A 25485-nucleotide genomic window follows, 5' to 3' on the forward strand; every position below is an offset into this window, starting at 1 on the left:
AACTTGAAAAATGTCAACAAACTTTTTTCAAATTTAACTGTTGCCCGAATTAAAAAGTAGTCCGATGTTAACCCTCTAACGGGTAAGACCGCATCCAGGCGGTCTTCACAAAAATCACATTTACAGCAACAATAAAGGTTTTATTTATTTAAAAGTGCTATAGTGTCCTCGGCAATAGTCTTATAAACATCTCTTGAAAGTTTGAATTCATTTTGACTCTTCGTTTTGTTGCTATTCCCAGTTTTGTGTGACAGGTCAGAGAGAAAGCAACAAAAAATATTTGTGCAAAAAAACTCATTTCCAATTTCCATAAAAATACCGATTTAAAGTTATCCGACAAAAATAAATATATTTTTTACTGAAAGATATGCCATTCTACTATATTTTATTTAAAAAAAAATTGAAAAAAAACTAAAAATGTGAATTTTAGAAGAAAAAAGAGTTTCAAAAAATTTTTATATTTTCTAACCTAGCGTCTAAACTAAAAAAGATAATGAAGAATGGATGGTTTTTTCGACTGTATTGGATCATAATTATCCTAGAAAACATTGTTTTAGAACTTTTTTTTCGTATATTAAAGAAAACACCGTTAGAGGGTTAAAGGAGCCGATTAGCGAGAGTCTACTGTAAACCAAAAGATTTGGTATTTGATGGGAAAAGAGGGGGCAGTGGAGGTGTCGGAAAAACATTGAGGCTAATGTTCACTTATTGGAGGAGGGCCTTTACCATTTGTGCTCTAGGCCAGTCACAAGTAAAAAAAAGTGAATTATATAACTGCTCCCTTTTATTGCCTCTACGCACTAGAGAAATTTATGTAATGTACATATTGAGAAGGGTTTTTCCTCCACAAGCGTAGGAAATTTGTTTGAATAAGGCCGTAAATTTTTCTAGTGTGTAGAGGTCATTAGTTCGAGCCTTTACCTTATTTATATCTTTTGATATTTAACCTTTCCCGAAAACAATGTGTCGATATCTCTTCGTTCTCTAGTCAGAAGCGTATGTACTACGTAAAATAGGCCGGCCTGATGAAGGTCGACGAAAATTGATTTTTGACGGGTATAATATACGAAAAGTGTCAAAACGTATTTATACAAAGTTTGGACGCGATCTGATGTTATCGTATTTCACCTCGAACACAGAGGCTGTGATTATAAAAAATCTAAATTAAAAATGTTGCTTAATCATCATTTTTTATCTGGCTGGATGCTTAATTCTCATATGTATATGGACTTGTAAGTTCCATACATACATGCATTATACAATATATATATATATATATATATATATATATATTCATTTTAATGGAGAAGATATACAATGTATCATAGTGAATCATGTAGTTTAACAAATTAAAAGAAAAATAAGGTTGCTAAGATCAGAGACAATTACTGTCTCCTATACTTCCGGAATAGAAGGAATTCCCGATTATTAAAGGTCATATGCATAGGAAGAAACATTAATCATTTATTTAATAAGATAAAAAGTGTATAGGGGAAAGGCTCATAATTTTGTCCAGTTTCTTATTTTGGACACTTTGAGGATAAAATTGTCCACTAAAAATAAATTGATTAAAATGATGGATTTTTATTCCAATATTTGATGAATAATGGATTTTATCTTAATATTTGTTCTTTTTGTAAGATTTTAACACTAAATACGTTAAATTTTGAATATGATTTGAGTTAAAATAGCTTTGCTGAAAATTCAGTGTGAGCAATTGCTTACACGAGAAATATGACAGAACTTCGTGTTTACATACTTCACCCCCCAATTCTGAGATAAATCTTTAAGCCTTAAATCTTTAAATCGCCCTTTAAAGACCGATTCGTATTCTGTGATAAAAATCTTTAATTTTAAAGTTTTACAGACTTACAGATGTCAAATATCTATAAATCGTCTTTAATTTTAAAGCTGGTCGAGAGGACCTTTTAAACCTTTAAGTCCAGTTCAATTTGAGATTATCAATTGTTCAAGGGGTGTGTTTAATCAAAAAGATTAGTTTAATTTATCACAAAGATGTATATTTTTCTGGAGAGTGATGTAGTTGATCATTTACATATGCTTTTGCGGTGTTCCTCTCGGGTGGCCCCATAGAATTTAATTCATCCGTGAGATTTCACCAAAAGGGATCATGTCTGTCACTTTATGCATCCAGAGTATCTCTGCGTTCCAGGACAAAATTGACGAAGTACTCCTTTTGGCTGAGAAGTGTGTTGGTACCCCTCTTTCTATTCTTTGGTCCAGATGGAGCTCCTGGAACCATAAATTGACCTCATCACTTATCTACAGCCACTTCTTGTTTGAATTACTTACCACTTGAAATTAATTGACCTGAATTGCTCCTTTTTTGCCAGAAAAAAATCTGAAACTGGGAAATCTGTATGAGTATCTTCCTGTACCTTCTGTTTAATGGGTTTGGCGTTTGGTGGAGCAACTGCCAATATTTTGGCGATAACTAAAGTCTGCTTGATTAACTGCAGCGGAATTGCGACATTGAGGAGAGGAGGAACTATGGAGATTGTTCTTTTTGTTTACAATAAATCGGAACTTCATGCACTATTAAAACTGGAACGTCTTGTTTTGACATCTTGGATAATCAAATTTCTTTAGGGGCGCTAAAGGCTATTTTATCCAAAACTCCTATAACTCAGAATTCGAAATCTTTAGTATCAAAGTTAAAGCTTTAACTTAAATCTTTAGGCTTCTTTATCTCAGAATTGGGGGGTCAGTTCTTATTTAGCTGTGCTGAAGTACTAACAATGTTTCTTCGGTTTTTTTGAGTGACATTATTGAATATTCATTGAACATTGTATTGATTCACGTTAGTGGTGATTTGTACATATGACCTGAAGTGAGATTTGCCTTGTGAATTTGATTTTTCGTATGAAAAATGGGAAATTTTCCAAGACATTCACCAGTGAGGTGATACTTCTTATTTTGGACAGATGTTTTTCTCACGAAATTTCAATTTCAATTTCACGACAGAGATGTAGCGTGAAATGCCTTGAAAGGCTCCCGGAAAGGCCAGGGAATGAGCGAATCCACACGTACTTGGATTACCGAAGTCAACTCACTTTAATGAATGATATGGAGAGTTTCTGGGCTACTTGTGACATTCTACGTTTCCCTTACATGAACAGGAAGAGGACTTGGTAAGATTGGTTCATGAAATGAAGAACAATGGGCATCCTATTGAGGCGGATTATCTGTCCAAATTTACAGCCAAGTTGTAAAAATTAATAACCAAGTTGTCCAAAATAAGAGTCAAATTCACCTCTACATATCAATTCATTTTTAAACGTATTAAAACTGATTTTAGTAAAGATAAGACGATAAATATCTTTCAAAGTTTCTAAACAACCCTTCTGAAAAGAGAGTAACAAAAAAAGTCAATTAGTATCGAAAATATCGCTCTTCAAACTTGGAATATAGATGCTTATAGGCAGACTGTCCAAAATTATGAGCCTTTACCCTAACTTTTATTAAATATTACCGTTAACTTCTTTCTACATATAAATACATTATAATTAGGTGTATATTCATCACATTTCAATTTTCAAAAAATTAAAGTGATTTGTAAAATACTGTTTACCTTTGTATATTCTTGCTGCTGACACAATATAATTCGTCATTCTTCTATAGATAAGCATATGGTTTTTTAAAGTAAATATTGGTAAAATGTGATAAAGAGTAAATACTATAAGAAAATCACGCAAATAGATTATATTATAAGTTGTCTACTGTAGGAAAATGATGTTGTGGTTCGCACAATATTTAAAAGTACAATATACTTGCTACGTCGCGTCCTTCACCGTCAGTATTATATGAATAGAATGAATATCATATTTGTAACGTGTTATTATTTTGGAAAATTCACAATCATTGTATTTTACCTATGGATTTGTAGACGAAACATATTATAAGACAGGATGGTTAATTGAAGTGAGACTTGTTTTCTTGTATACTTTCACCGTAAGATTTAAACCAAAGCTCATAATATTGGAGTGTGCGCTTGAAACTAGTGAAGAGAAGAGAGAAAAAATCCATCTGCGTGGATCATAAAGTGTTGCGGAAATTTATTTCCAGTAAAACAAGTTGTAATATGAAATGAACAAGCTTCTTCTATCATTCTTTTTAGTTTTGAAGACAAAATTGTTTTAATAAGACCCATAGAAAGTGGTTTTCCTTCTCGTAATATATTTTATTTTCATTGGATGAGTCGTATATGCTTTCAGTGTCTCTTTGAGTTATTACAACTTTCGGAGATCTTATTTTCCAGCATTTCCCATTTCGAACTATTATCTATGTGTCTGTACTAAAAGTAAAAGATAAGGTTCATAATTTCTTTGTATATACATGCTTATATGTGCATCAAATACATTGAAACGTCAGTGGGATACATGAAGGTGTATGTACAGTACATTATATATGATGGAATGTAATTTGAATAATTTAAGATGTTGTATTCAAAGTGTTATTTTCTAATTTGGCCATCATCCGGATTTTTTGTATTGTTATCATAAGCATTGCGTAATGTCTGTAACATACACAACTTTGGTATGTCTGTATTGATTAAAGTTCATCATTACTGATATCTTCTATTGCGTATAGCTTTATCATTCATTGCGGAGTAAAAAAAAGATTTTCTTTTTTGCCAAATTGTGTTACTCCAGGGTCATGTGTTTCACAAGAATAAAAAAAAAATACCAGACCACACAATACATTTTGGTTATTATTCTATTTTAAATGTCTGTATAATTTTTTTACACAATTAATTAATTAGGAATAATTGTGTTGTAATTAAATAAATTCACGTCAAATTGACTCATGTAGAATTTTCAAATTAAATTTCGTACAGTTACTTTAGTATTGTGGCTATTGCAATATTAGCAACTAATGTTTTCTTATCATTTTCTATTTATTTTTATCTTACAGGAAAATGGAATCAATAGAATCTGAGCAAATTGAGGTGACGGAGACCGAACCATTTCTTGGGCCACTGGACATAATCCTACTTGTTATCTTGTTGGCAGCCGCTACTTGGTGGTTACTGAAAAACAAGAAGAACAATGATGATTCCAGTTCTGCAAGATCATATTCCATTCAGTAAGTTTATTTGATTTTTCAATGATAAACCTATCAGTAATTGAGTCTTCAATTTAACATGATATGTAAAATTGAAATTTTGCAGGCCAACAACAGTTAACACCATGACTATGGCTGAGAATTCATTTATAAAGAAGCTGAAAGCATCAGGAAGAAGCTTAGTAGTTTTTTATGGATCTCAGACGGGGACAGCTGAAGAATTTGCTGGGCGTTTGGCAAAGGAAGGCATGCGTTACCAACTCAAAGGAATGGTAGCTGATCCAGAAGAGTGTGATATGGAAGAGCTTTTAAATCTCAAAACAATACAGAATTCTTTAGCTGTTTTTTGTTTGGCAACTTATGGCGAAGGAGATCCAACAGACAATGCAATGGAATTCTACGAATGGATTAAAAACGGGGATGTGGACTTGACCGGTCTTAATTATGCCGTAAGTTCCAAACAAATTTCATTATAATTGCAAACCATTATATGCTCCGTGTGCAGAGAAGTCACATTATTGTCTTATTAACTTGCTAAACTGGTTCTGTCCTAAATAAGAAAATAAATGCTTGTGAAACGTTATAGAGAAACACTATGCTCATTAATCTCCTTAGTATTTATAGTAAATTCTCGACAAATTCTTACTATACACTGTATTCTTATAGGAAATAATTAACTTTAACCTTTTACTTACTTCCTTCCAAATGCTCTTGGTTGTTTTTATTCTGATTGTTGCCTTGTCGTTATGAATGATTTAAAAAAAATGTTTCTTTCTATGGTAATTATAAACTCTAGTGCAGTTACATAAAATATATAATACCTACCAAAGTTTTTGGCTCTGATAGGGTTACACGCTTATGACTTAGGATATCTAGAATATTATGTAACGCTTTGTGATCTTTCGCCGATTAAGAAAGGTTTTAGCGCTTGCTAGGGGTGTTTTCTGGTGATATACTGAATTTCATTCATCCATCTAATTCTATAGGTTAGTTAGAGGGCATAGCCACAGATCGCACAGGGCACGCATCCTTCCTTCAGATGCGTGCCCTAGTTTTTCTTCACCGTCTGGTAACGAGTGGTTGCCCTGAATACCTGGCTTCCCTCTTGACGAGGGGGGGGGGTCTGTTAGGGTTCGGGGATTTATAGTCCCGAAAGCTTCGCAGGACACTTTCAAACGCACACTCTTTGTCAGGGGAGTATTTTTGTACAATTCCCTGCCCCGTGAGGTCCGTGTATCTCAGCAAGGAATTCAAAGATTGTTCCAGTCTGGGCTTGGTCATTAAGCTTTATCTTTACTTTTTTTTCCTTTTCTTTTCTTATTCACTATTTTCCTTTTGTTTCACTTTTTTTTAATTTTTTCTGCCGCACTATTGTAAGAGGGTTGCTCCCTATTTATGGTGTTTTATTCTAATAATAATAATAATAATAGTAATCGGTGCGCCTTCATAATGCCTTGCAAAGCTTTCTGGTTATCGCTTATCTTGTGCACTCAGCATGATTATCGCAAGTGTTAACTTTTAAATAAGAAGAAAAATACTCTCAGCTCCTTGTAAATTGAAACTTTATCATTTCAAGTGATTTCCTGAATCGTATAATGTAACAGCTCCTCTGTAATTTCCACTCGCGATGATTTTCTAAAAAGTCACTAAAAAAATATAATAAGCCAAAAGAAATATTATTTATTAAAAATTTGGTGGATTCAGGCGTTAAAAATCAACCCATTTTTTAACGTAAAATATAATAAATTTTTAAAATTTAGAGGAAATAGAAATTCTAATTGAGCAAGTGATCTTAATATTTTGAACTGGCATGCCTCTTAATCTTTTAATAAGTTGGTCACCAGTGACTAAAAAGTATTCATACAACCATCTAATAAATTTAAAATCGTTTTTCTATAAATAGTCACAAAAAAAATTCTTTTGGGTCAATGATGACCCAAACCCAACCGCCCTTAACCCTTTAAGGACTATTGGGTGACCGGTGGACCGAAAACGAAATTTTCCTACGTCTATCTAAAATTGTATTGCTGTAAAAAGGAAGAAAGTTTTGACCCTCGCGTCCTTAATGACTGAAAGGATTGTTTCATTTTATTTGTTTTTATTTAAAAAAGAAACACCTTTTTTTATTTTGAAATTGAATGAATTAAAGAAATATCTTTAAGAAAAACTTAATTTTTATACACAAAGAATTAGGATTTCATTTTGGAGATTCTCTAAGTTTATTTAAATTAAAATAATCGAAAACTGGATTTTTAGGGTTTTTAGAATGATTGGTTTTGTATGCTTAAAATTATGATATAAGTGGTGGTACTATACATATATTGCAATAATTGGATGAATAATATGATGAGGGAGACTGGGACAAAAATTACAAAACGCACACGTAATTTTTTATCTAACTTACATAATATCGAGAGGTCTATACATTTTCTTATTAACTTATATATTTTTATTATTATCAATTGTATGAAATTTACCGCTCCACGACTATGAAGAGCATTTTTTAATGTTTTTCTATCTAAAGAGAATGTACTTGTTGAGCGGTTTTCTAAAAGGTACTCCCTCCGTTCCGAAATAAGTCGTACGTTTCGGAAAAATTTTTGTTCCGAAATAAGTCATACGTTTGGGAAAAATTGGGATAAAAGGAAAGTGTGTTGATAAATGTTTTGTGTATCAACAATTATCTCTTGTAAAGAACTATTGCTAATGTCCAGTACTAAAATTGGGGTCCAGTCTTGATGGTATGTTGAGGAACGAATGTCTTAAAAATGTCTTATTTTTTGCGTTTTATTTTCAATCTAAAATAGGTGCTAAATGGTTAGAGATAGGGACTGGGGACTTTCGAGGGACTTCCCCATAAGCTGACCCTGGAACCGTTAATATGTCCTTTATTTTGCCCCCACCCTTCCCCTTCCCCTCCAAAATCATGTTTTTTGGGATTGCTCGCAAACACGTCGTGCGATTTCTTTTTTTTCAATTCTGGATATGTTTTAGAGAAACATATAAATGGTCCCAGGGTCAACTTATGGGGGGTCCGCTGAAGGTTCCAAGTCCCTATCTCTCACCATTTTGCATCCAGATATTCGAACACATAAAAAAAGGATGTTCTTTTTATTGCTCATTCTGCAAAATTTGAGATATAAAAAATGTCATATCGGTTCTGCTTATGCATACTAAAAATTTAGAACAAATTCTAGCCTGTACTGTTAATCACAGTCCATCTTGTACTGATTAACTATCTACCGGAGCTCTTTGAAAAAAGCGCGAAAAATGGACAATTTCAACATATCGATTCCTCAACTTACCATCGTGATAGGATCCCCATATTTTCCCTGAACATGGAGGATAGTTCATACATAAGATATTTACAAATAACGAAAACATTCTCTGAAACCATTCCTTAATTCCTAATTTTTTGCCAAACGTACGACTTATTTCAGAACGGAGGGAGTATTATATAATTGGCGACGGTTACATAAGCTCGTGGGCCACTTTCAGAAGCGTAAATGAAGTTGTATCCTATAGCTTAACCCCGCAATTTTTGATAAATGTTTTGCATATATTATAAAGATTATTATCAATGGTGTAGGAAGGATTTGCCGAAGGGGGGGGGGGGGCAAATTTTTTTTAAAGGGGGGTGGGAGTGTTCAGTATTCGATATTTTCACAGTGCTTTTTCAAAAAAGAAACTAGTGTACTCATCCTACGTACGATGATCAATGTGCTTGCGGTGTGTATCAAAAACATAGAAAGGTAGAAAGAGATTAAATATGAAAGGATGTAAGGGATGTAAGACATAATAATTTAATACGTATGTCTTACATCCTTTCATTGACGAGTATCCTTTAATTAAGATTATATGTTCTTTGGAAAACATTTCCAAAATTAAGAAGAAAAACATCTTTTGACTAAAATGTATAAGGTGTGGACCGAATGAATATAGCCATTTCTCTCCTTATTTGTTTAGTTTTTTTTGGATCGATTGAAAAGAAGTGAAGGTAAATTGATCTAATACAACATATAAACAGTTAGTACAGATCAGAAAAAAACAGTCAAGCCTGTTGTAAAAACTGCTCTGCACGAAGGTGAAGAAGATTGTTTAAAAGACAAGGTGTGAATATTTTATTAGATTTGATGCACCTAATTAAGAAAAAGTTGGTTTTTGGCCAATGGGAAAAGCATAATGTTGCAAGCATCAACGCTAAATTTCCGATTACCATTTATTCCAATTTCTAACGAATAGTTAGGGGTAAAAAACGTAAAACTTTTTAAAAGCTGTGAAAAAGCTCATTTCGAATTATTTTTAAGAAAAAAGTCTCTTAAAAGATGCTGATATAATAGACTTATATAACTATGAACTTGGAGGATAATTGTTAACCTTTTAAGGACGAGAGAGGGTTAAAAATTGGGGCTCAGAAAATAATAAAAAAATATAATAAAAAAAAAAAATTAAAAAAAAAATAAAAAATAAAATTAAAACTTCGACTGACTGAATTGCCCTACCCTTCCCCTATTGAAACTTATTATCAAATAAATACACATATGCTCAAAATATTAGAATGACGAAAATATGTAATTTAGCTGGTATATATACACAGCCATTTCAGTTTACAGAATTTATCAATGTATCAATGTACTGTCTGTACAGAAATGATCAATGTGTGAAAATGAAATAATGATTACACGTTTGTCTGTGTGATTTTTCATATTCAACGTGCTAATGTCATGTGTCATTCAGTAACTTGCATAACCTCGAAATTTCGTGCTCTTCACAAAAGACGTGAATTTTCTCTCAGCTAAGAAAAATTGATTTAACGGAAGTATAGATTGATTATAAGAATATTGTGCATATTTATCACAGATAGTTGTGTTAAATGTAATTGTCGTGTAGTTGTAGTATGTCTCAGTATTCATCATTTATTGCTCATGATGATTTTGAGGTCAATCATGAGAATTGGTTCGTTCAGCATGACTCCCCTGTGCCGAATGATTCTCAAAAAAAGACACAGCGGTGTAATTTAAATCTAATAAACTTTTATTCATCTTGTCTGTTTTAACTTTTAATTATCTTTTCTTTTGCTTTTGTAGGTTTTTGGTCTGGGAAATAAGACATACGAACATTACAATAAAGTGGCAATTTATGTGGACAAGCGACTAGAAGAACTTGGAGCCACACGAGTTTTTGAGATTGGACTTGGAGATGACGATGCTAAGTATGTGAGAAATACGTTCTATTTTATAGTAAAATATTATAATATTTTTTTTCTTAAATATTAAAGCATTGAAGATGATTTTATCACATGGAAAGATCGCTTCTGGCCGATGGTCTGTGATTACTTTGGTATTGAGAGTACTGGTGAGGACATCCTGATGCGTCAGTATCGTCTCTTGGAGCAACCTGATGTTACACCTGATCGTATATATACCGGAGAAGTTGCTCGTTTACATTCGCTACAGAATCAAAGGGCACCATTTGATGCCAAGAATCCCTATTTGGCACCAATAAAGGTCAACAGGGAGCTACACAAAGGTGGTAGTCGATCTTGTATGCACGTTGAGTTTGATATTGAGGGCTCCAAGATGCGTTATGAAGCTGGTGATCATTTAGCAATGTATGCTGTAAATGACACTGATCTTGTGCAGCGACTTGGTGAGCTCTGTAAAGCTGATCTGGATCAGGTGTTTTCCCTTATTAATACGGACACCGAAAGCAGCAAGAAACATCCTTTCCCATGTCCAACTACATATCGCACAGCTTTGACGCACTATTTGGAAATTACGGCAATACCACGAACACACATTTTGAAGGAATTAGCTGAATACTGCTCAGATGAGAAAGACAAGGAATTTTTGCGTTTTTTGGCCTCAACAACAGCTGATGGTAAAGCCAAGTATCAGTCATGGGTTCAAGATGCCACTAGAAATATTGTACATATTCTCGAGGATGTGCCATCCTGTCGACCACCAATTGATCATGTTTGTGAAATTCTACCTCGTTTGCAACCACGTTACTATTCTATATCATCATCATCGAAGGTATTATTTTTCATGAATTTCTTACATTTTAGCCTAAAATATATAGATTTTATTGTGTTTTATAAAATTCTTAGCTGCATCCACAAACTGTGCATATAACAGCTGTTCTAGTCAAATATGAAACAGTGACTGGTCGCGTCAATAAAGGTGTTGCAACGAACTTTTTGGCTGCGCAACACCCAGAGGGCGATCCTTTACCGCGAGTACCAATATTTATTCGAAAGAGTCAATTCAGATTGCCAACTAAGCCAGACATCCCGATAATAATGATTGGTCCTGGAACGGGATTGGCACCATTTCGAGGTTTCATACAGGAAAGGGACAATTGTCGGCGAGAAGGGCAAAATGTAGGAGATACTATTTTATACTTTGGATGTCGCAAGAAGTCTGAAGATTTTCTCTACCAAGAGGTACATACATATGGTGCTTAACAATTATCTAACATTCTCTGATACAACTATAAATGATTTTTTTTGCAGGAACTAGAGGAATATGTGAAGCAAGGATCTTTGCAGCTACGTTTGGCCTTTTCTAGAGAACAGGAAAACAAAGTTTATGTCACGCATTTACTACAGGAGGATTCTGACAAAGTTTGGGATGTTATTGGAGAGAAGAAGGGACACGTATACATCTGCGGGTATGTTTCTTTTTCATTTATTACTAATAGAATTTCATTGAGAGAGCTGTAATGTAAAGTACACTGCAGTCGGCCGGTTCCTCAACTCAGTGAAAATTAATAGAAACTGACTATACAAAACGTTAAAAAATTGGTTATATAATTCCACCGGCCAACTTGAGGGCTGAGGGCACCTTTACCTTGTCTATAATTTATCGTTTGCTTTTGATTAACCAAGTTTCTACCTTCCACCTCCCGGGGATCACCTTATTCAACATAATGTTCTTCACGTTTCAGACAATTTCTGGAGAATTATTTTACGATGTTTGTCTGTCTGTTCGTCTCAATATTATCAGTGTCTGAAATCAAACAGCGATAGTGATTGTGAACTATTTATTCCTTATTATAATGCTTATTCTTTTTATTGCTTATTTGTTTGTGATCCAAATTTTCTTTTGAGATACTAATCTTTTAAATTAAAAATTAACTAAAATTAAATTTACATATTTTCTTTAGAAGGGTCACTTATGATCATTTATGATTTACACGTTTTAAAGGAGTAAGTTCTTTAAAATGTTGCAAAAAATTTAGGATTTTTTTTTGTGATACAAGTTCATAATTTTTCTTTTTGTTTGTGTTGTAATCTTATTAATATTTCTAAATCACTCTCAAATTAATGGTGGCTTAAAATTTACTTACATTGTGATTATTGAATGATAGGCTTAATCGAAAAGTCTTAATAATCGTATAATATTTTAGAAAGTGCAAAACCATTAAAATTATGGCTTAACCCTTTAACAACGATAAGACTTGATTGATTAATTGATTTATTGTACTGAGGCCTAAAGCGGTCTTCAGACTATAGGTTTAGCTCAGTTCCAGAAGGTCTCTGAATCCTTTCTAATAATGGCCTCTACACATTAATAGAAATTTCTTTAAAAAAATGCCTTTTTAAAGAAAATTTCCCCTATCCTTGTAGACAGAAACGTCATAATTTTTTTAAAAAAGGCATTTTTTGACGAAATCTGCTTCTAGTGTGTAGACACCATAACGAGCAATTTTATTGCTTCTTGAAAGCCTAATAGGGTATATAATAATCCAATTCTAAGTTAAATCTTTCGAAAAAATCGTGATTGATAAGGAATTAGAGCAGTTAAGCCATATGGCTAAGCCTTTGGTATGAAGCCCGTATAATGGCTATTTTGTACAAGAAGTTCTGGTTTAAATTATTTTTTTCCTTGACAGAATCTCTATAACCTGATTATTATGTTTTATATAAAATGAATTTGGTTTTTAAATTGGAACCATTTAATATTATAATACTATGGTCATGATGCAGCAAAGCTGTAAAAATAAACTTTCTGAAATGTTTATATAATATATGAACTAAATATTTCTTTCGTCTTCGGGGGTCCGTTATAAAGTAATTAAAAATGTCACAAATTTCGCCATGATGCCTGTATTTGTCCTAGAACTTTTGATGTTAAAAAAACACAATTTTTTTTTTAGAGAGAAGAATACGGTCTTCGTACAAATTGTAGGGCGCATAATTTTCTGTCAAAAAGCGTTGATTATAAATTTCTTTACTCTGAGAATTTTACGAACTTTAGTTAAATGTTAATTGTATTTATGTACAGAGAAATCGTCAATCAGAGCAAATGACACTCAAATCATCCAGTTTTTTCTGAGTGGAGATAGGAAAAATTCCTGCCTCAATAAATTTCTTTTTTCGTATTCTGAGAACATGCAAAGAATTAAATTTGTTGTAGTTTGGCTTAGGTTATCCTAATAAATTTGTTTGCGATTTTTATTTTTGTTGTTTTGAATTTGTTTGTTATCTCGGAAACTTAATTAACCGCAAATTAAAATAATTACATTTTAGTTATTTACATTAGTGCTAACCTTTTTTTTAAATAATAATTTGCTTTCTTGTGAGAATTTTTCGAACTTTAGTTCAATGTTAATTGTATTTATGTTTTTGTATGCATATGTATGTATGTATGTATATGTAGTTATGTAATTTGCTTTCCTTTTTTTCAGTGATGCGAAGAATATGGCTAGTGACGTACGTAATATACTTCTGAATGTCATACAAACCAAAGGTGGTCTCACTGAAAGCGAAGCGCAGCAATATTTAAAGAAAATGGAAGCTCAGAAGAGATATTCTGCAGATGTTTGGAGCTAATTACGAAAAAAATGTTTATATTGTAACATAATATAATTTAATTTTAGTTCCATTCCATTCCTTTTAAAATATTGTAAAAAAAATAAAGTGCGTTTCATTTAAGTGCAGAGTGCGTTTTGGAGAGGTAATATTGTTATTATTATGGTACAATAATTTCACAAATTTTGTACTATTCAATCACAATTGTAGAGATTTTTTTAAGTAGAATTTGTATAAACAGATAATTAACGAGGAAGAAAATTATTACATTTACATTTTTTCTTAGTTCACAAAAAGTGGTCACACAATTTTTTAAAAGGGATTAATAGAAAAATATAAAACTTGTCTTATGTTTAAATCTATTCTTTATGCCTTTGTGATAGATTTTAAATTAGAAGTAACGGAAGAGATAAGGAACAATATTGACAAAAATGGGTAATTGTTATGTGCATAATAAATTTATTATGGCGTGAAAAATTTTGTTGATTAGGAAATATATTAAAAAAATTGTTGATTAAGATATAAAAAAATGTTAATTTACTATTAGTAAATTATGGTGTTTGATAGCCGGAAATTTATTAGATATTTTTGTAAAGATTTAATATACAATTACATTACTTTGAATATTAATTATGTTTAATTGACCATTAGTAGTCAGGTAGCATTGGTGGACATGTGCATACTAAATGCTTATCTCCGTAAGCATCATCAATTCTTCCCACTGTTGGCCAAATTTTATTGTCTGGTTTAACGAGAGGCTACGGCAAGAAAATCAAATTTATTCCAATATCACGGCAAGAGATTTGTGAAGTGCATATAAGATTTATACTTACAATTGGGAATGCAGCTTGTTCCCGTGAATAAGTACGATTCCAATCACTCGAAATGACTTGACGTTGGGTATGAGGTGCAAGTTTTAAAGGATTGTTTCTTCTATCCATTCGTCCCTCTTCAATTTCCTGAATTTCTCTTCTTATGCCAATCAATGCCTCACAGAAGCGATCAAGTTCTTCCTTATCTTCTGACTCTGTTGGCTCAATCATCAAAGTTCCTGCCACTGGCCAAGACATTGTTGGCGCATGAAAACCATAGTCCATAAGACGCTTAGCAATATCAACAGCCTCAATATCAGCAGTTTTTTTCAAATCACGAATATCAAGAATGAATTCATGAGCAACCAGTTGACTTTTAGGATCTTTATACAGTGTCTTGTAATGTTTTTCAAGTCGCTTTGACATGTAATTTGCATTAAGTATGGCAACTTGTGTAGCTCTCTTGAGTCCTTTGCCCCCCATAAGTTTAATATAAGACCAGGAAATTGGCAGAATTGCAGAACTGCCATAGGGTGCTGCACTTACTGTCCCAAAACTCTGATTGTCCGTCCCCAAGAAGCCAAGAGGATCAATAATGGGGTGACTGGGAAGGAATGGTGCTAGATGCTGGAAAAAAATTTTCATTGTTTACTTTCCTTAATCTTGATATATATGTAAGTGTGTGAGAAAAGAATTAGTGAACGTGAAACAAGATGATTTACGAAACATGTTGATATATGAAACATGTATGAAACATGATTCATATGGCTTGCAATTTAAGTTTCACCTTTCTTAAATAGTTTTTTTTTATTGTATTACTCACAATTTTTACACCAATTGGTCCCATGCCTGGGCCACCTCCACCATGAGGAATACAGAAAGTTTTATGTAAATTCAAATGAGATACATCACTTCCGTAATCTCCTGGCCGACATAGTCCTACTTGTGCATTCATATTGGCCCCATCTGCACAAAATTATAAAATTATTTTAATTATATTTATTAACGGTATTTAGTGTTTATCTTACCTAAGTACACTTGTCCTCCATAATTATGCACCAAACGGCAGATATCATAAACTGTTTCTTCAAAAACTCCATTGGTGCTGGGATATGTGATCATTAGACAAGATAGATTATCGCTGTGTTGTTGAAGCTTTTCTTTAAGATGAACCAAATCGATACTTCCGTCGTTGCAGACGCGAATAGCTTGTACTTTCATACCAGCCATTTGGGCAGATGCTGGATTTGTACCATGAGCACTAATGGGAATGAGACAAATATTGCGATGATGATCTCCCCGTGATTCATGATAGCTTCTAATAGCACGAAGCCCGGCATATTCTCCTTGAGCACCTGAATTGGGCTGAAAAGATATTCTATCGTACCCTGTAATTTCACAGAGATCCTTCTCTAGTTCCTCAAACATCTTATGATAGCCCTTTGCTTGTTCAACAGGAGCAAATGGATGTATTTCCGTGAAATGCCTGAAGGAGCATGGAATCATTTCCGTAGTAGAGTTTAATTTCATTGTGCATGATCCCAGTGGTATCATAGAATGAACTAGGGATATATCCTTGTTTTCTAATTGCTTCATATAGCGTACCATTCTTGATTCACTGTGATGTTTATTGAATACGGGATGCATGAGAAATGGTGATGTTCTTTTGAATGGAGAATTGTGAATGGAATTCTCAAAGATATTTGGTTTAGCTACAACTTCCGCCACCGATTGTCCTTTGAATATCCAAAGTAGATCTTCGAGATCTTCTGTTTTTATGGTTTCATCGACAGAAATTCCAACAGATCCATCATCAAAATAGCGCAGATTTATTTTTTTACTTTCAGCGCGTGATTTAATTTCATCTGCACTAAAATTTGGCACTACATGAAGGGTATCAAAGAACACGCTATTTGTGATCTTGTGTCCTGCCGCCAAAATACCTTCATATAATGTAATTGCGCCATTATGGATTTTATTAGCTATTTCTTTGAGACCTTCTGGACCGTGATAAATTGCGTACATGGCTGACATATTGGCTAATAGAGCTTGAGCTGTGCATATGTTGCTGGTAGCTTTGTCCCTACGGATATGTTGTTCTCTGGTTTGGAGGGCCAGCCGATAAGCATCATGACCATCCATATCGCGTGTAACACCAATCATACGCCCAGGCATTAGGCGAACTAGAGTTTGCTTGCAAGCGAAGAATCCAGCATGTGGGCCACCGTAACCCAGGGGAACCCCTAGCCGTTGAGAAGTACCAACTGCTATATCAGCTCCAAATTCTGCCGGTGGTCGTAACAACGTCAACGCTAATAGATCTGTTGCAACAACAACTAGTGTCTGGAAGATTAAAAAAAATGAAATTGTATTACTCATGATCAATCCATTAAAGGCACATTTACAAGATTTTCCTTTTTAAACTGTGTTTTCACGGTCAGTAAAAAATAAGTCCGTAAGTAAAAAACATGTATGTAAATTAAAATTCAAATATTATATTTATTCACGTGAATTAAATTATGCTTCCCTTTTTTCTAAAATATTGAATTAACGTACCTACTACCTATAATTTTGGTTATTAATCAAGACGTAGATTTGTTTTGAAACCCTCTTATAATTATAATTTTCTTGGAAAATTATAAAAAAAACTCGAATATTTTAAAAATGAATATGTACAATCTTTCCTATCAAATAAATATTATTTAATTTTATATAGATATATAAATATTTACATTTTTAATTAGTATTTAAATATTGAAATACATACCCCGTTGGCTTTCGCACTTGCAGAAAGTTTAGCAAAGTCTTGGACATCTCCATAAGTGTCTGGATATTGAAGGAGCACACCTGAGATGTCTCTCTTAGTTAGATCAAGTTCACTTAAAGGTCCCACAATGACTTCTTGATCAAATGCCGAAGCTCGTGTTTTGACAACAGAAATGGTTTGTGGATGAAGCCGTTCGGAGAGGTAAATTTTCATCCTTTTATTGTGCCTCAGACACAGACTCATAGCCTCTGCAGCAGCTGTGCCTTCATCCAACAGAGAAGCATTAGCAACTTCGAGTCCAGTTAGATCCGATACCATAGTCTGATAGTTTAGCAGTGATTCCAAACGCCCTTGGGCTACTTCTGGTTGATATGGTGTATACTGTGTGGTCCAGCCAGGATTTTCAAAGATATTCCGTTGTATTGTATGAGGAACATAGCAATTATGATAACCCAATCCGATATATGAACGCCAGATTTCATTAGTTTTGGCTATGCTTCGTATCCTATCAATCAACTCATGTTCATCTAGAATTGGAGGAGGGTTATAAACATATGTCGTAAGGCTGGTATGTTATAAGATTAAAGGTCAAAAAATGAGACACAGAGCCCAGTACAAAATGAGATAAAGCTCCACTGGGGGTCTTCTGTTGGAATTGATTAAGATAGAAGCAAAAACATATTCAATAAAAAAACGACCTTTCTGACTGCAATACATTTCTTACTTGATAACAGTATGTTACAGTTTGAATAGCGAGACATTTCCTAAAGATTAAAATTTTAGAGAGAGACAAATTTACTTACTGAGAGGATCCTCTATTATTAATGGGCGATTGAGTTGAATCTCTCGTGGAACGGCTTTTTCTGACAATTCATCCAGCGACTGTGGAAGAAAAGTGTTTTTTTTTTTTTAGTTAAATAAAATCTTAATTCCTAATTATAAGATTTTAATAATAAACACTTAGTAAATTTCTAAATAGGTAAAAATGAGTATGAAGTAAGAATTACTTAAGCGCGAAGAGCTTTTAAAACAAACATTTGTGAAAATATTTACTTTAGGAGTTGTCCTACCTTCAAGCCCAATAGCTCCAGCATCATTACGACATCGGTTTTTCGTGGACCAATATGACGTGTTGGGAAATCAGTTTTATTGGGAAATAGTTCCGGTATCGTTGCCAAAGACCGACTCAGTTGTTTCAAATATTGCAATTTATCAATTCTGTGTTTAATCCTTAACACGTAACCAAGCTTAATCAATTGATGCATTGTGAATTATTCGATTTTTTTTTTTTTAAATTCACACACAAATTATTCACTGTAATATTTTAGCTCCCTTCACAACAACGATTAACCAACGAATAATACTGGAAGAAAATCTGTGCAAATTTATACTAAATAATATTAAGTGTCATGATAGGTCATTACGGGTCAGTATAGCAAATTGATAAAATTTACGAGCATTGAGATTGAACTAATGAAACAGAACACATCATTACTGTTAAAGTATTGGACAATAAGTTTGAATTACACTGACTGTTACAATTGATAACTCTTTTTTTCAACATCCTGAATATCATGAAAGTGAAATGAAATACATGGAAAATAACAGAAAAAAAATTACACATCTTTTTCTATTACTGCAACAAATGTATTTGTCCAATATTTTTATATAACATTTTTTTTTATTTGCAAAATTTAGGATAACAATTGAAACAGCACCTCAAACACAAGTTATTAATATGGATGTTTTTTTTGTAAACGGAATTAACTATATTAATTGAAATGTTTCATTTACACTTCACAATTCAAAGATAAGTAATCTATTATTCTCAGTGAAAGTCAATGTTTATTATTTTTTACAGGTTAGTTATGTACAAATATTCACAAAGATATTTTTAATATTTTTTCTATATCTGTTTCAGAGAGATCTGTTTAAAAAGCATGTTGATCAATGATAGTTTATATAATTAGTTTTAACGATTTTATTTTCAATAAATTAGTTTTTTTTTAATAAATTAATTAATTTGCATAATATAATATAGCATACGTAAATAATTTAATATATACGAATAAGTCATTTTTTGTAACTGATTACTCACATGATTGCGTATCAGAATGATCAGGTCATGCTAAAGAAACTGTATAGTGCAATATTAAATACATGGAAATACAAAATAATAACAATAACAACTAATTAAAAAAATGATACATGAATATAATATCTGTGATTTTCGTTCACTACATTTTCTAAATAATTTGATTTTCTTTTCGTTCCATCTTCAAATCAATTTCTTCAATTTTAAAATAATGTTTTTTTTTAACTTACTATATTAGTATTTTATGAGTATTGAAATTTGTTACAATTTATAGTTTAGGTTGGCACAAGCATAAAGATCTTTAAAACTATACTAAATTAATTCACATTTTAGACGAATTTGTTTTTTTTTCTTTTATAAATATCTAGTTATAATTTGTATATTCATTGCTTATCACAAAAATAATATCCTCTAAATTTAAGCACAAGTAAAATGTTAATTGTAATGTACTGCTGTTTTATGTATACAGTTCTTAATATATTTGTTTCTTTTTAGTATTCGAAATATGCATGGAAACAGTACATTAATTTGGCTTAATTGGATTTACTGTTGGTATTACATTATTATACTGAGATTAAGCTTCCAGTATATTTTACAACGGGTAAAGATTTTATAATAGTTACACAATTCGAGTTTATTTTAGTCGGTACAATACAACTTTCATATTGAGCAGTATATCATACTTCAAGGCATTCGTTCTTCCTTACAGAAGTGAAGATTGGAAAGGTGGCGATTATAAGACAGCCGTTTTATTTCTATACTTTAACAGTAACTATCTATGTGAAATATCATCGTAGCTTTGATTTGACATATTAAGTGGTATTAGATGCTGTTTTTCTTTTGACGGTGATAAATTTGAAAGTAAGGACGGTGATTTTGAAGATGAATATTCAGAATTGTGAGGTATTGTCGTTGGAGGATAATACCGCGATGGAGAATTTTCAGCTGATTTTGTAATGCGATCATTTGAAATCGCAGTTAAATAATCAGAATAATTTTTTGTAATAACCGGTGAGGACGGGGACTTATCGAGTCTGGTTGATTTTTCATTCTTTTGTAATAAGTACCTATCATACAATGTGGCTGTTACAGTAGTATGACGAATTTCTAGTTTATCCGGATACTTTCTACTAATTAATGATGAAGCGTATGTAGTATAATTTGCATCAACGAAAGTTTTTGTAATGCTGGGTACTGTAGATGAATTCCTTGTTGCGCGACTTTCATACTCTTCGCGTTCTTCATCTCTCCGTCTTCTTGGTGACGCCGCACGTGATAAATCACGCGATCCTCTTGGTACTATTGATAAGTTGTCTGTAACTATTAAATTATTAACATCCTTAAGCTCAGATGAAGATGAAATATTTATTGCTTCGGATCTGTGTTTAGAATTTTCGTATTTCTTTGGGTTGGGTGCCCTGATAATCTCTTCAATTTCTTCCATTAGACGACTTCTGCGGCTTGTTTGAGTTGATTCTCGATCCTGACACAATGAATTAATAGATTTTATGGTATTCTCTATTGAAGTAAGGGTCTCGGATATATTTGACATACTCGTTTCTTCAAAAGATCCAGCTTTTTTACATGGCGAATTATCTAAATAACTAGGTGTCATTTTAGGGTAAGTAGGAGAACTGGGTTTACTTTTTAAATGAATTGTATCAATGCTTTCTAAAATCTCGTTATTGCCGAAAGTTTCTGGGGATACTACTGATGACGTAATGTGTTGTTCAGTCGTCACATCAGGCTCTTCAGTAGAAACAAAAGATACTTCATTAGGAAGATAATTCATTACTTCATTATTCGTCAAATCTTTCATATATTCTGTATCTTCATATTCCATTTCATTGCAAATTTGTTCTGCATCTGATGTATTTTTCTTCAGTAAACGATGCAATATTAAAGAATTTTCTTGTATAATTTTTAAAGCCCTATCGCTATTTCGTCTTGTAGAAGAATATTCGTTTAATTTTTCAGTCGAACTATTTAGATTGAGACACTCTGAATTATGATCAATATTTTTTAGATCAAATGTATCAGAAAGAGTTCTCACTTCTGGTGCATCTTTGTTTAATTTTTGGTCAGACGTTGATTCATATATTCGGGAAGGAGTATTAACAGTAAAGTCACTAACATCACTGCAAGTTGGAATTGTCATCAAATTCAATGTGGTCTGGGAAAGGTCTTGTATTTTTGAACAATACAGTGGTGTATTTTGTCGACATAAATCCGCTGGATTTAGAGATATTGATCGAGGGGCTTCTCTCTCAGACATTATATTTTCAGTGGAACTGGTGACCGTGGTAAAACATTTAGTTGCTGTTTTTGGAATATCATGTGTATCTAAATTTTTTGGCAAATCAATAGAGAGGATTCTTTCAAATAATTTGTTTGTTATTCCTGTTTCATCTATATTAAACTTATCGTCATCAAACTCAAAATTTGTGCTTTCAGATTGATGATCCGGCGAAGGATCTCCGGAAATATTAGTTAAGAAATCTGAGAATTCTAGGGTACATGATGGTGTTCTCAGTGGACTGATACAAGATGTACTGAGATATCCTGAAAAGTCACCAATCGGTGAGAGTTGACTCGTACTTGTAATACTACTAATGGATACTTCAATTGGTTTGATAGTATTTTGACTCTCAGAAGTAGTTGTTATATCGTTCTCTACAACAAGAGATATAGTATTGTCACCAAAGAATATTTTTGGAGGTGTTTTAGGTTTATCAACTTCATCTACTAAATTTGGAAATGGCCCATCTGAATTTTCAAGAAGCATCATATTACTTGCCACATCAGAATCATCTTCTGAATTTCGTATGTACGTTTGAATATCTTCTGCTTTATTCATCGTAGGCACTTGAATGTCTGGACTAATTTTATTTTTAAAGGGACTGACGTCAAATGATGAAGTATTATCCTCTTCATCATCGCATAAACTTGTACTTGTACTTGAATCTTCGCTATATGAAGAGGATTCACTTCGCTTCCTGAATTTTGTAACAACGTGAGCGGAAGATGACTCATCCTCAGTCGCACTATGTTGCTCTTCTGTTTTATCCATCACTTCATCAACATGTATTGCATCCTTCCATTTAAGATTATTTTTTCTCATTTTTGCTGCATCTGTATTATTCCAATTGAGAGTTTCGTCTCGTTTTGTTGATTTTGGTGAACTTCTAGTTTTAGTTGTTGTATTCGACCTTCTTGGAGGTGGAATTGCACCCTGTGGCGGACCAATACGTCGACCTTTGTTGCTGAGTATAGCATTCCGACCAAAGAGTAATTGATTAACTTGAAATGTTGATGGTGTTGATGAAGCATTTGCAGGTTGACGGGCACAAGCTGATAATAAAGGAAAACCTTGTACAAGTTATATTGAGGAGAATAGTCCTCATTGCTATCATTATAATTTAAAATATATTTTTTTTACCAGCAGTAAGAATAATTTGAGCCTGACGTTGTCTCTCTCTTAGGCGTTCATATTGATGTTTAAGCAAGTTGATATCCAGCACAACTTTCTCTCTATCACTTGAAGGTCTTTGAGTATTTGGAACACCTACTGAATCACGGCGACCCATACGAAGGCCCCAAGCTGTAGCAACAGCCATTCGTGAATCATCATCTGAGTCTCCTTCGTCATCTGAATAGAAGAGTCTGAAAATATAAAGGGGTATTAATTTTTTTTTTATAAAACATAGAAAATTCTTACTTGTATCCTTTCTTGTCTTTAAAATTGGCAACATTGTATACATGCTTTTCTCTTAGCTGTTTTAAATCAGTTATTGGACCAAGGTCTACAACTCTCTGCATTAAGCTGTTAGAATCAATAAGATTTCCACTCAATAGTTCTGCCGAAAGGGTGCCCATTTTGCAGTAGAAATCATCTGCAGTCTTAGTTCCAATAATACGACTAAAATATGTAATAAGTTTAATTTCAAGGACCATAATAAATTTCAATAAAAACTTACTCTTCCAAAAAAGTCCATATAGCCAAAGCAGTTCGTAATAGGATGTCGCTGCCCTCAATAAGAATTAAATCCCACACACGAAGAACGGAATTGATTGGAAGGCAAGTGCAAAAGATAGTGAGGAACCATTGCATAGTAAAGACATTAGTTAAAGGTGGCTCGAATGATTCCTCTCCGAATGAACCTTGAAGTTTATACAGGTGTTTCGAAAGTCGAGGAACTTTAGTGGACAGCAAATCTCTAAAAACTGCCATATCTGTTTGAAGACCATTCAAAGAATCACAGAAATACTTCGGTGGTAAAACACCTTCAATGAGGTATATCATAACTTTAATAGCATCTCCTTCATTTTTATCCAATACTTGTAGAATTAACGCTCCAAGCATATTAAATCCCTTTAAATGGAAGTTACAAGAAAAGAAACAAATAAGCATGTTAACAGAATAAAATAAACTATAGGCCATTTCAAATTTCAATACCTGGCAATATCCCACATTTGGGTTCCATCGTGCATATCCTAAAAGAACTTTTTTGAGTTTTGCTTGATTCAGTGATCCAGCAGGACCTGAGCACAAACTAGAACCAGTTCGATGCAGATCTTTAACAATTTGTGCTCCTAGTTCCTCATCATCAACACCGGATTGATCACAAAAGCACTTTTCTTGCTCTTCATTCCAATCAATGTTTTTTGTGTGTAAGTATTGGTCTGCAAGTGAAATCCACAACTGGAAAATAAAGTATAAGTTCAAAGAAGGACTTTATTATTTTCCTGTATAGAAACTGAAATAAAGAAAAATTTTAAAAAATCTTTCGTTTTTCAATTTGTCACTCCGGTATGGAGCTCCAGCAATAAGAGATCTGTTTTTCTGCCACAAAGGAGAATGGTCAAAACTATATGGGCGCTGGTCCCGGAATCGCCACAAACGAGAGTAGGTGCATTTTGTAAGTACTGATATAAGATTGAAATATTGCCGGAACCCCAGGACGATAAACGCTTGTGAGTCCTTGTAAAAAGGCTTTTATCCTTCCGAAAATTCAGCTGTTTTGAGAACGAATTACGCAAGAACTACTAAACTGATCTTGATGAAATTCGGTATAGGGTCAGTGTATGACTCAAACTTTTTATTTATTCACACCACCCCTTCCCTCCACCCTTCGTTCTGGTAGCCCTCATATAAAATAAGAGCACATTGTCCTATGTATATCTCCTTTATGAGAAAAGGTAGAAAGCTGAAATTGGGCATGGGAACAAAGCTTAAGGAAGACTTTTAAACCATGCATACTAACCTCCCCCTCTGTCCCACTTTCTGGTATCCCTCATACAAAATGAGAGCATTTCACCTTATAACTCTTTTCTGAGAAAAGATAGAAAGTTGAAATACAGCATTGGAACATATCTTAAAGAAAACTTTTTAACCATACAGACCAAACCCCTCGTCCATCACCCCTTCTAGTAGCCCCCATACAAAATAAGACTATTTTACCTGATAAGTTCTTTCTAAGAGGAGACAGAAAGCTGTAATTCGATTAGATGTCTATAAAATATAAATGCATATAAAATCTAGAAAATTATTGTTGACTTTATTAGTTATTCATTTTTTTCATTCTTTTACAAACTAACTACTTCTTCTCAGAAAGGAGGTCAAAATGCTCTCATTTTGTATACGGTTACCAGAACGGGTGAAGGAGGAGCAGGTTAACATGCATGGTTGAGAAGTCTTCCATAAGTTTTTGTTCCCTTGTTGAATTTCAGCTTTCTACCTTCTCTCAGAAACGAGTTATAAGGTAAAGTGCCCCCATTTTGTATGAGGGCTATCAGAATGGGGGGTGGAGGGAGGGGGTGGTATGAATAAATAAAAAGTTTAAAACATACACTGACCCTATACGGAATTTCATCTAGATCACTTTAGCAGTTCTTGTATAATTCGTAGTCA

The 25485-nt window shown here is 33.2% G+C and overlaps 3 protein-coding genes across 5 annotated transcripts; 1 reads left to right on the forward strand and 2 right to left on the reverse strand.

Moving 5' to 3' along the window:
• The first annotated feature begins 2990 nt into the window (after nucleotides 1–2990).
• Nucleotides 2991–14530, forward strand: LOC129799428 (NADPH--cytochrome P450 reductase). 3 transcript variants are annotated; one of them, XM_055843277.1, is made up of 8 exons: nucleotides 2991–3152; nucleotides 4936–5106; nucleotides 5192–5534; nucleotides 10173–10297; nucleotides 10364–11120; nucleotides 11195–11530; nucleotides 11600–11757; nucleotides 13777–14530. In XM_055843277.1, exons 1-8 carry the CDS (start codon nucleotides 3079–3081, stop codon nucleotides 13919–13921), a joined length of 2109 nt encoding a protein of 702 aa, XP_055699252.1. In that variant the 5' UTR covers nucleotides 2991–3078; the 3' UTR covers nucleotides 13922–14530. The 3 variants fall into 3 exon arrangements, with proteins under 3 accessions (XP_055699252.1, XP_055699253.1, XP_055699254.1); XM_055843278.1 differs by lacking the exon at nucleotides 2991–3152 and adding an exon at nucleotides 4090–4408; XM_055843279.1 differs by lacking the exons at nucleotides 2991–3152; nucleotides 4936–5106; nucleotides 5192–5534 and adding an exon at nucleotides 7607–10097.
• LOC129799427 (glycine dehydrogenase (decarboxylating), mitochondrial) lies at nucleotides 14437–19005 on the reverse strand. Its single transcript, XM_055843276.1, has 7 exons — nucleotides 18550–19005; nucleotides 18283–18361; nucleotides 17480–18006; nucleotides 15741–17055; nucleotides 15536–15678; nucleotides 14734–15339; nucleotides 14437–14658 (listed from the first exon to the last, which is right to left on the reverse strand). Exons 1-7 carry the CDS (start codon nucleotides 18742–18744, stop codon nucleotides 14548–14550), a joined length of 2976 nt encoding a protein of 991 aa, XP_055699251.1. The 5' UTR covers nucleotides 18745–19005; the 3' UTR covers nucleotides 14437–14547.
• A 97-nt stretch (nucleotides 19006–19102) lies between these two features.
• On the reverse strand, nucleotides 19103–25258 carry LOC129799577 (uncharacterized). The gene is made up of 6 exons (XM_055843638.1): nucleotides 25224–25258; nucleotides 24031–24307; nucleotides 23552–23946; nucleotides 23293–23493; nucleotides 23014–23237; nucleotides 19103–22925 (listed from the first exon to the last, which is right to left on the reverse strand). Exons 1-6 carry the CDS (start codon nucleotides 25256–25258, stop codon nucleotides 20347–20349), a joined length of 3711 nt encoding a protein of 1236 aa, XP_055699613.1. The 3' UTR covers nucleotides 19103–20346.
• Between the last annotated feature and the right edge of the window lie 227 nt (nucleotides 25259–25485).

The sequence above is a fragment of the Phlebotomus papatasi genome, chromosome 1 (genome assembly GCF_024763615.1).
Source record: "Phlebotomus papatasi isolate M1 chromosome 1, Ppap_2.1, whole genome shotgun sequence".
In the NCBI taxonomy this organism is placed as follows: Eukaryota; Metazoa; Arthropoda; class Insecta; order Diptera; family Psychodidae; genus Phlebotomus; species Phlebotomus papatasi.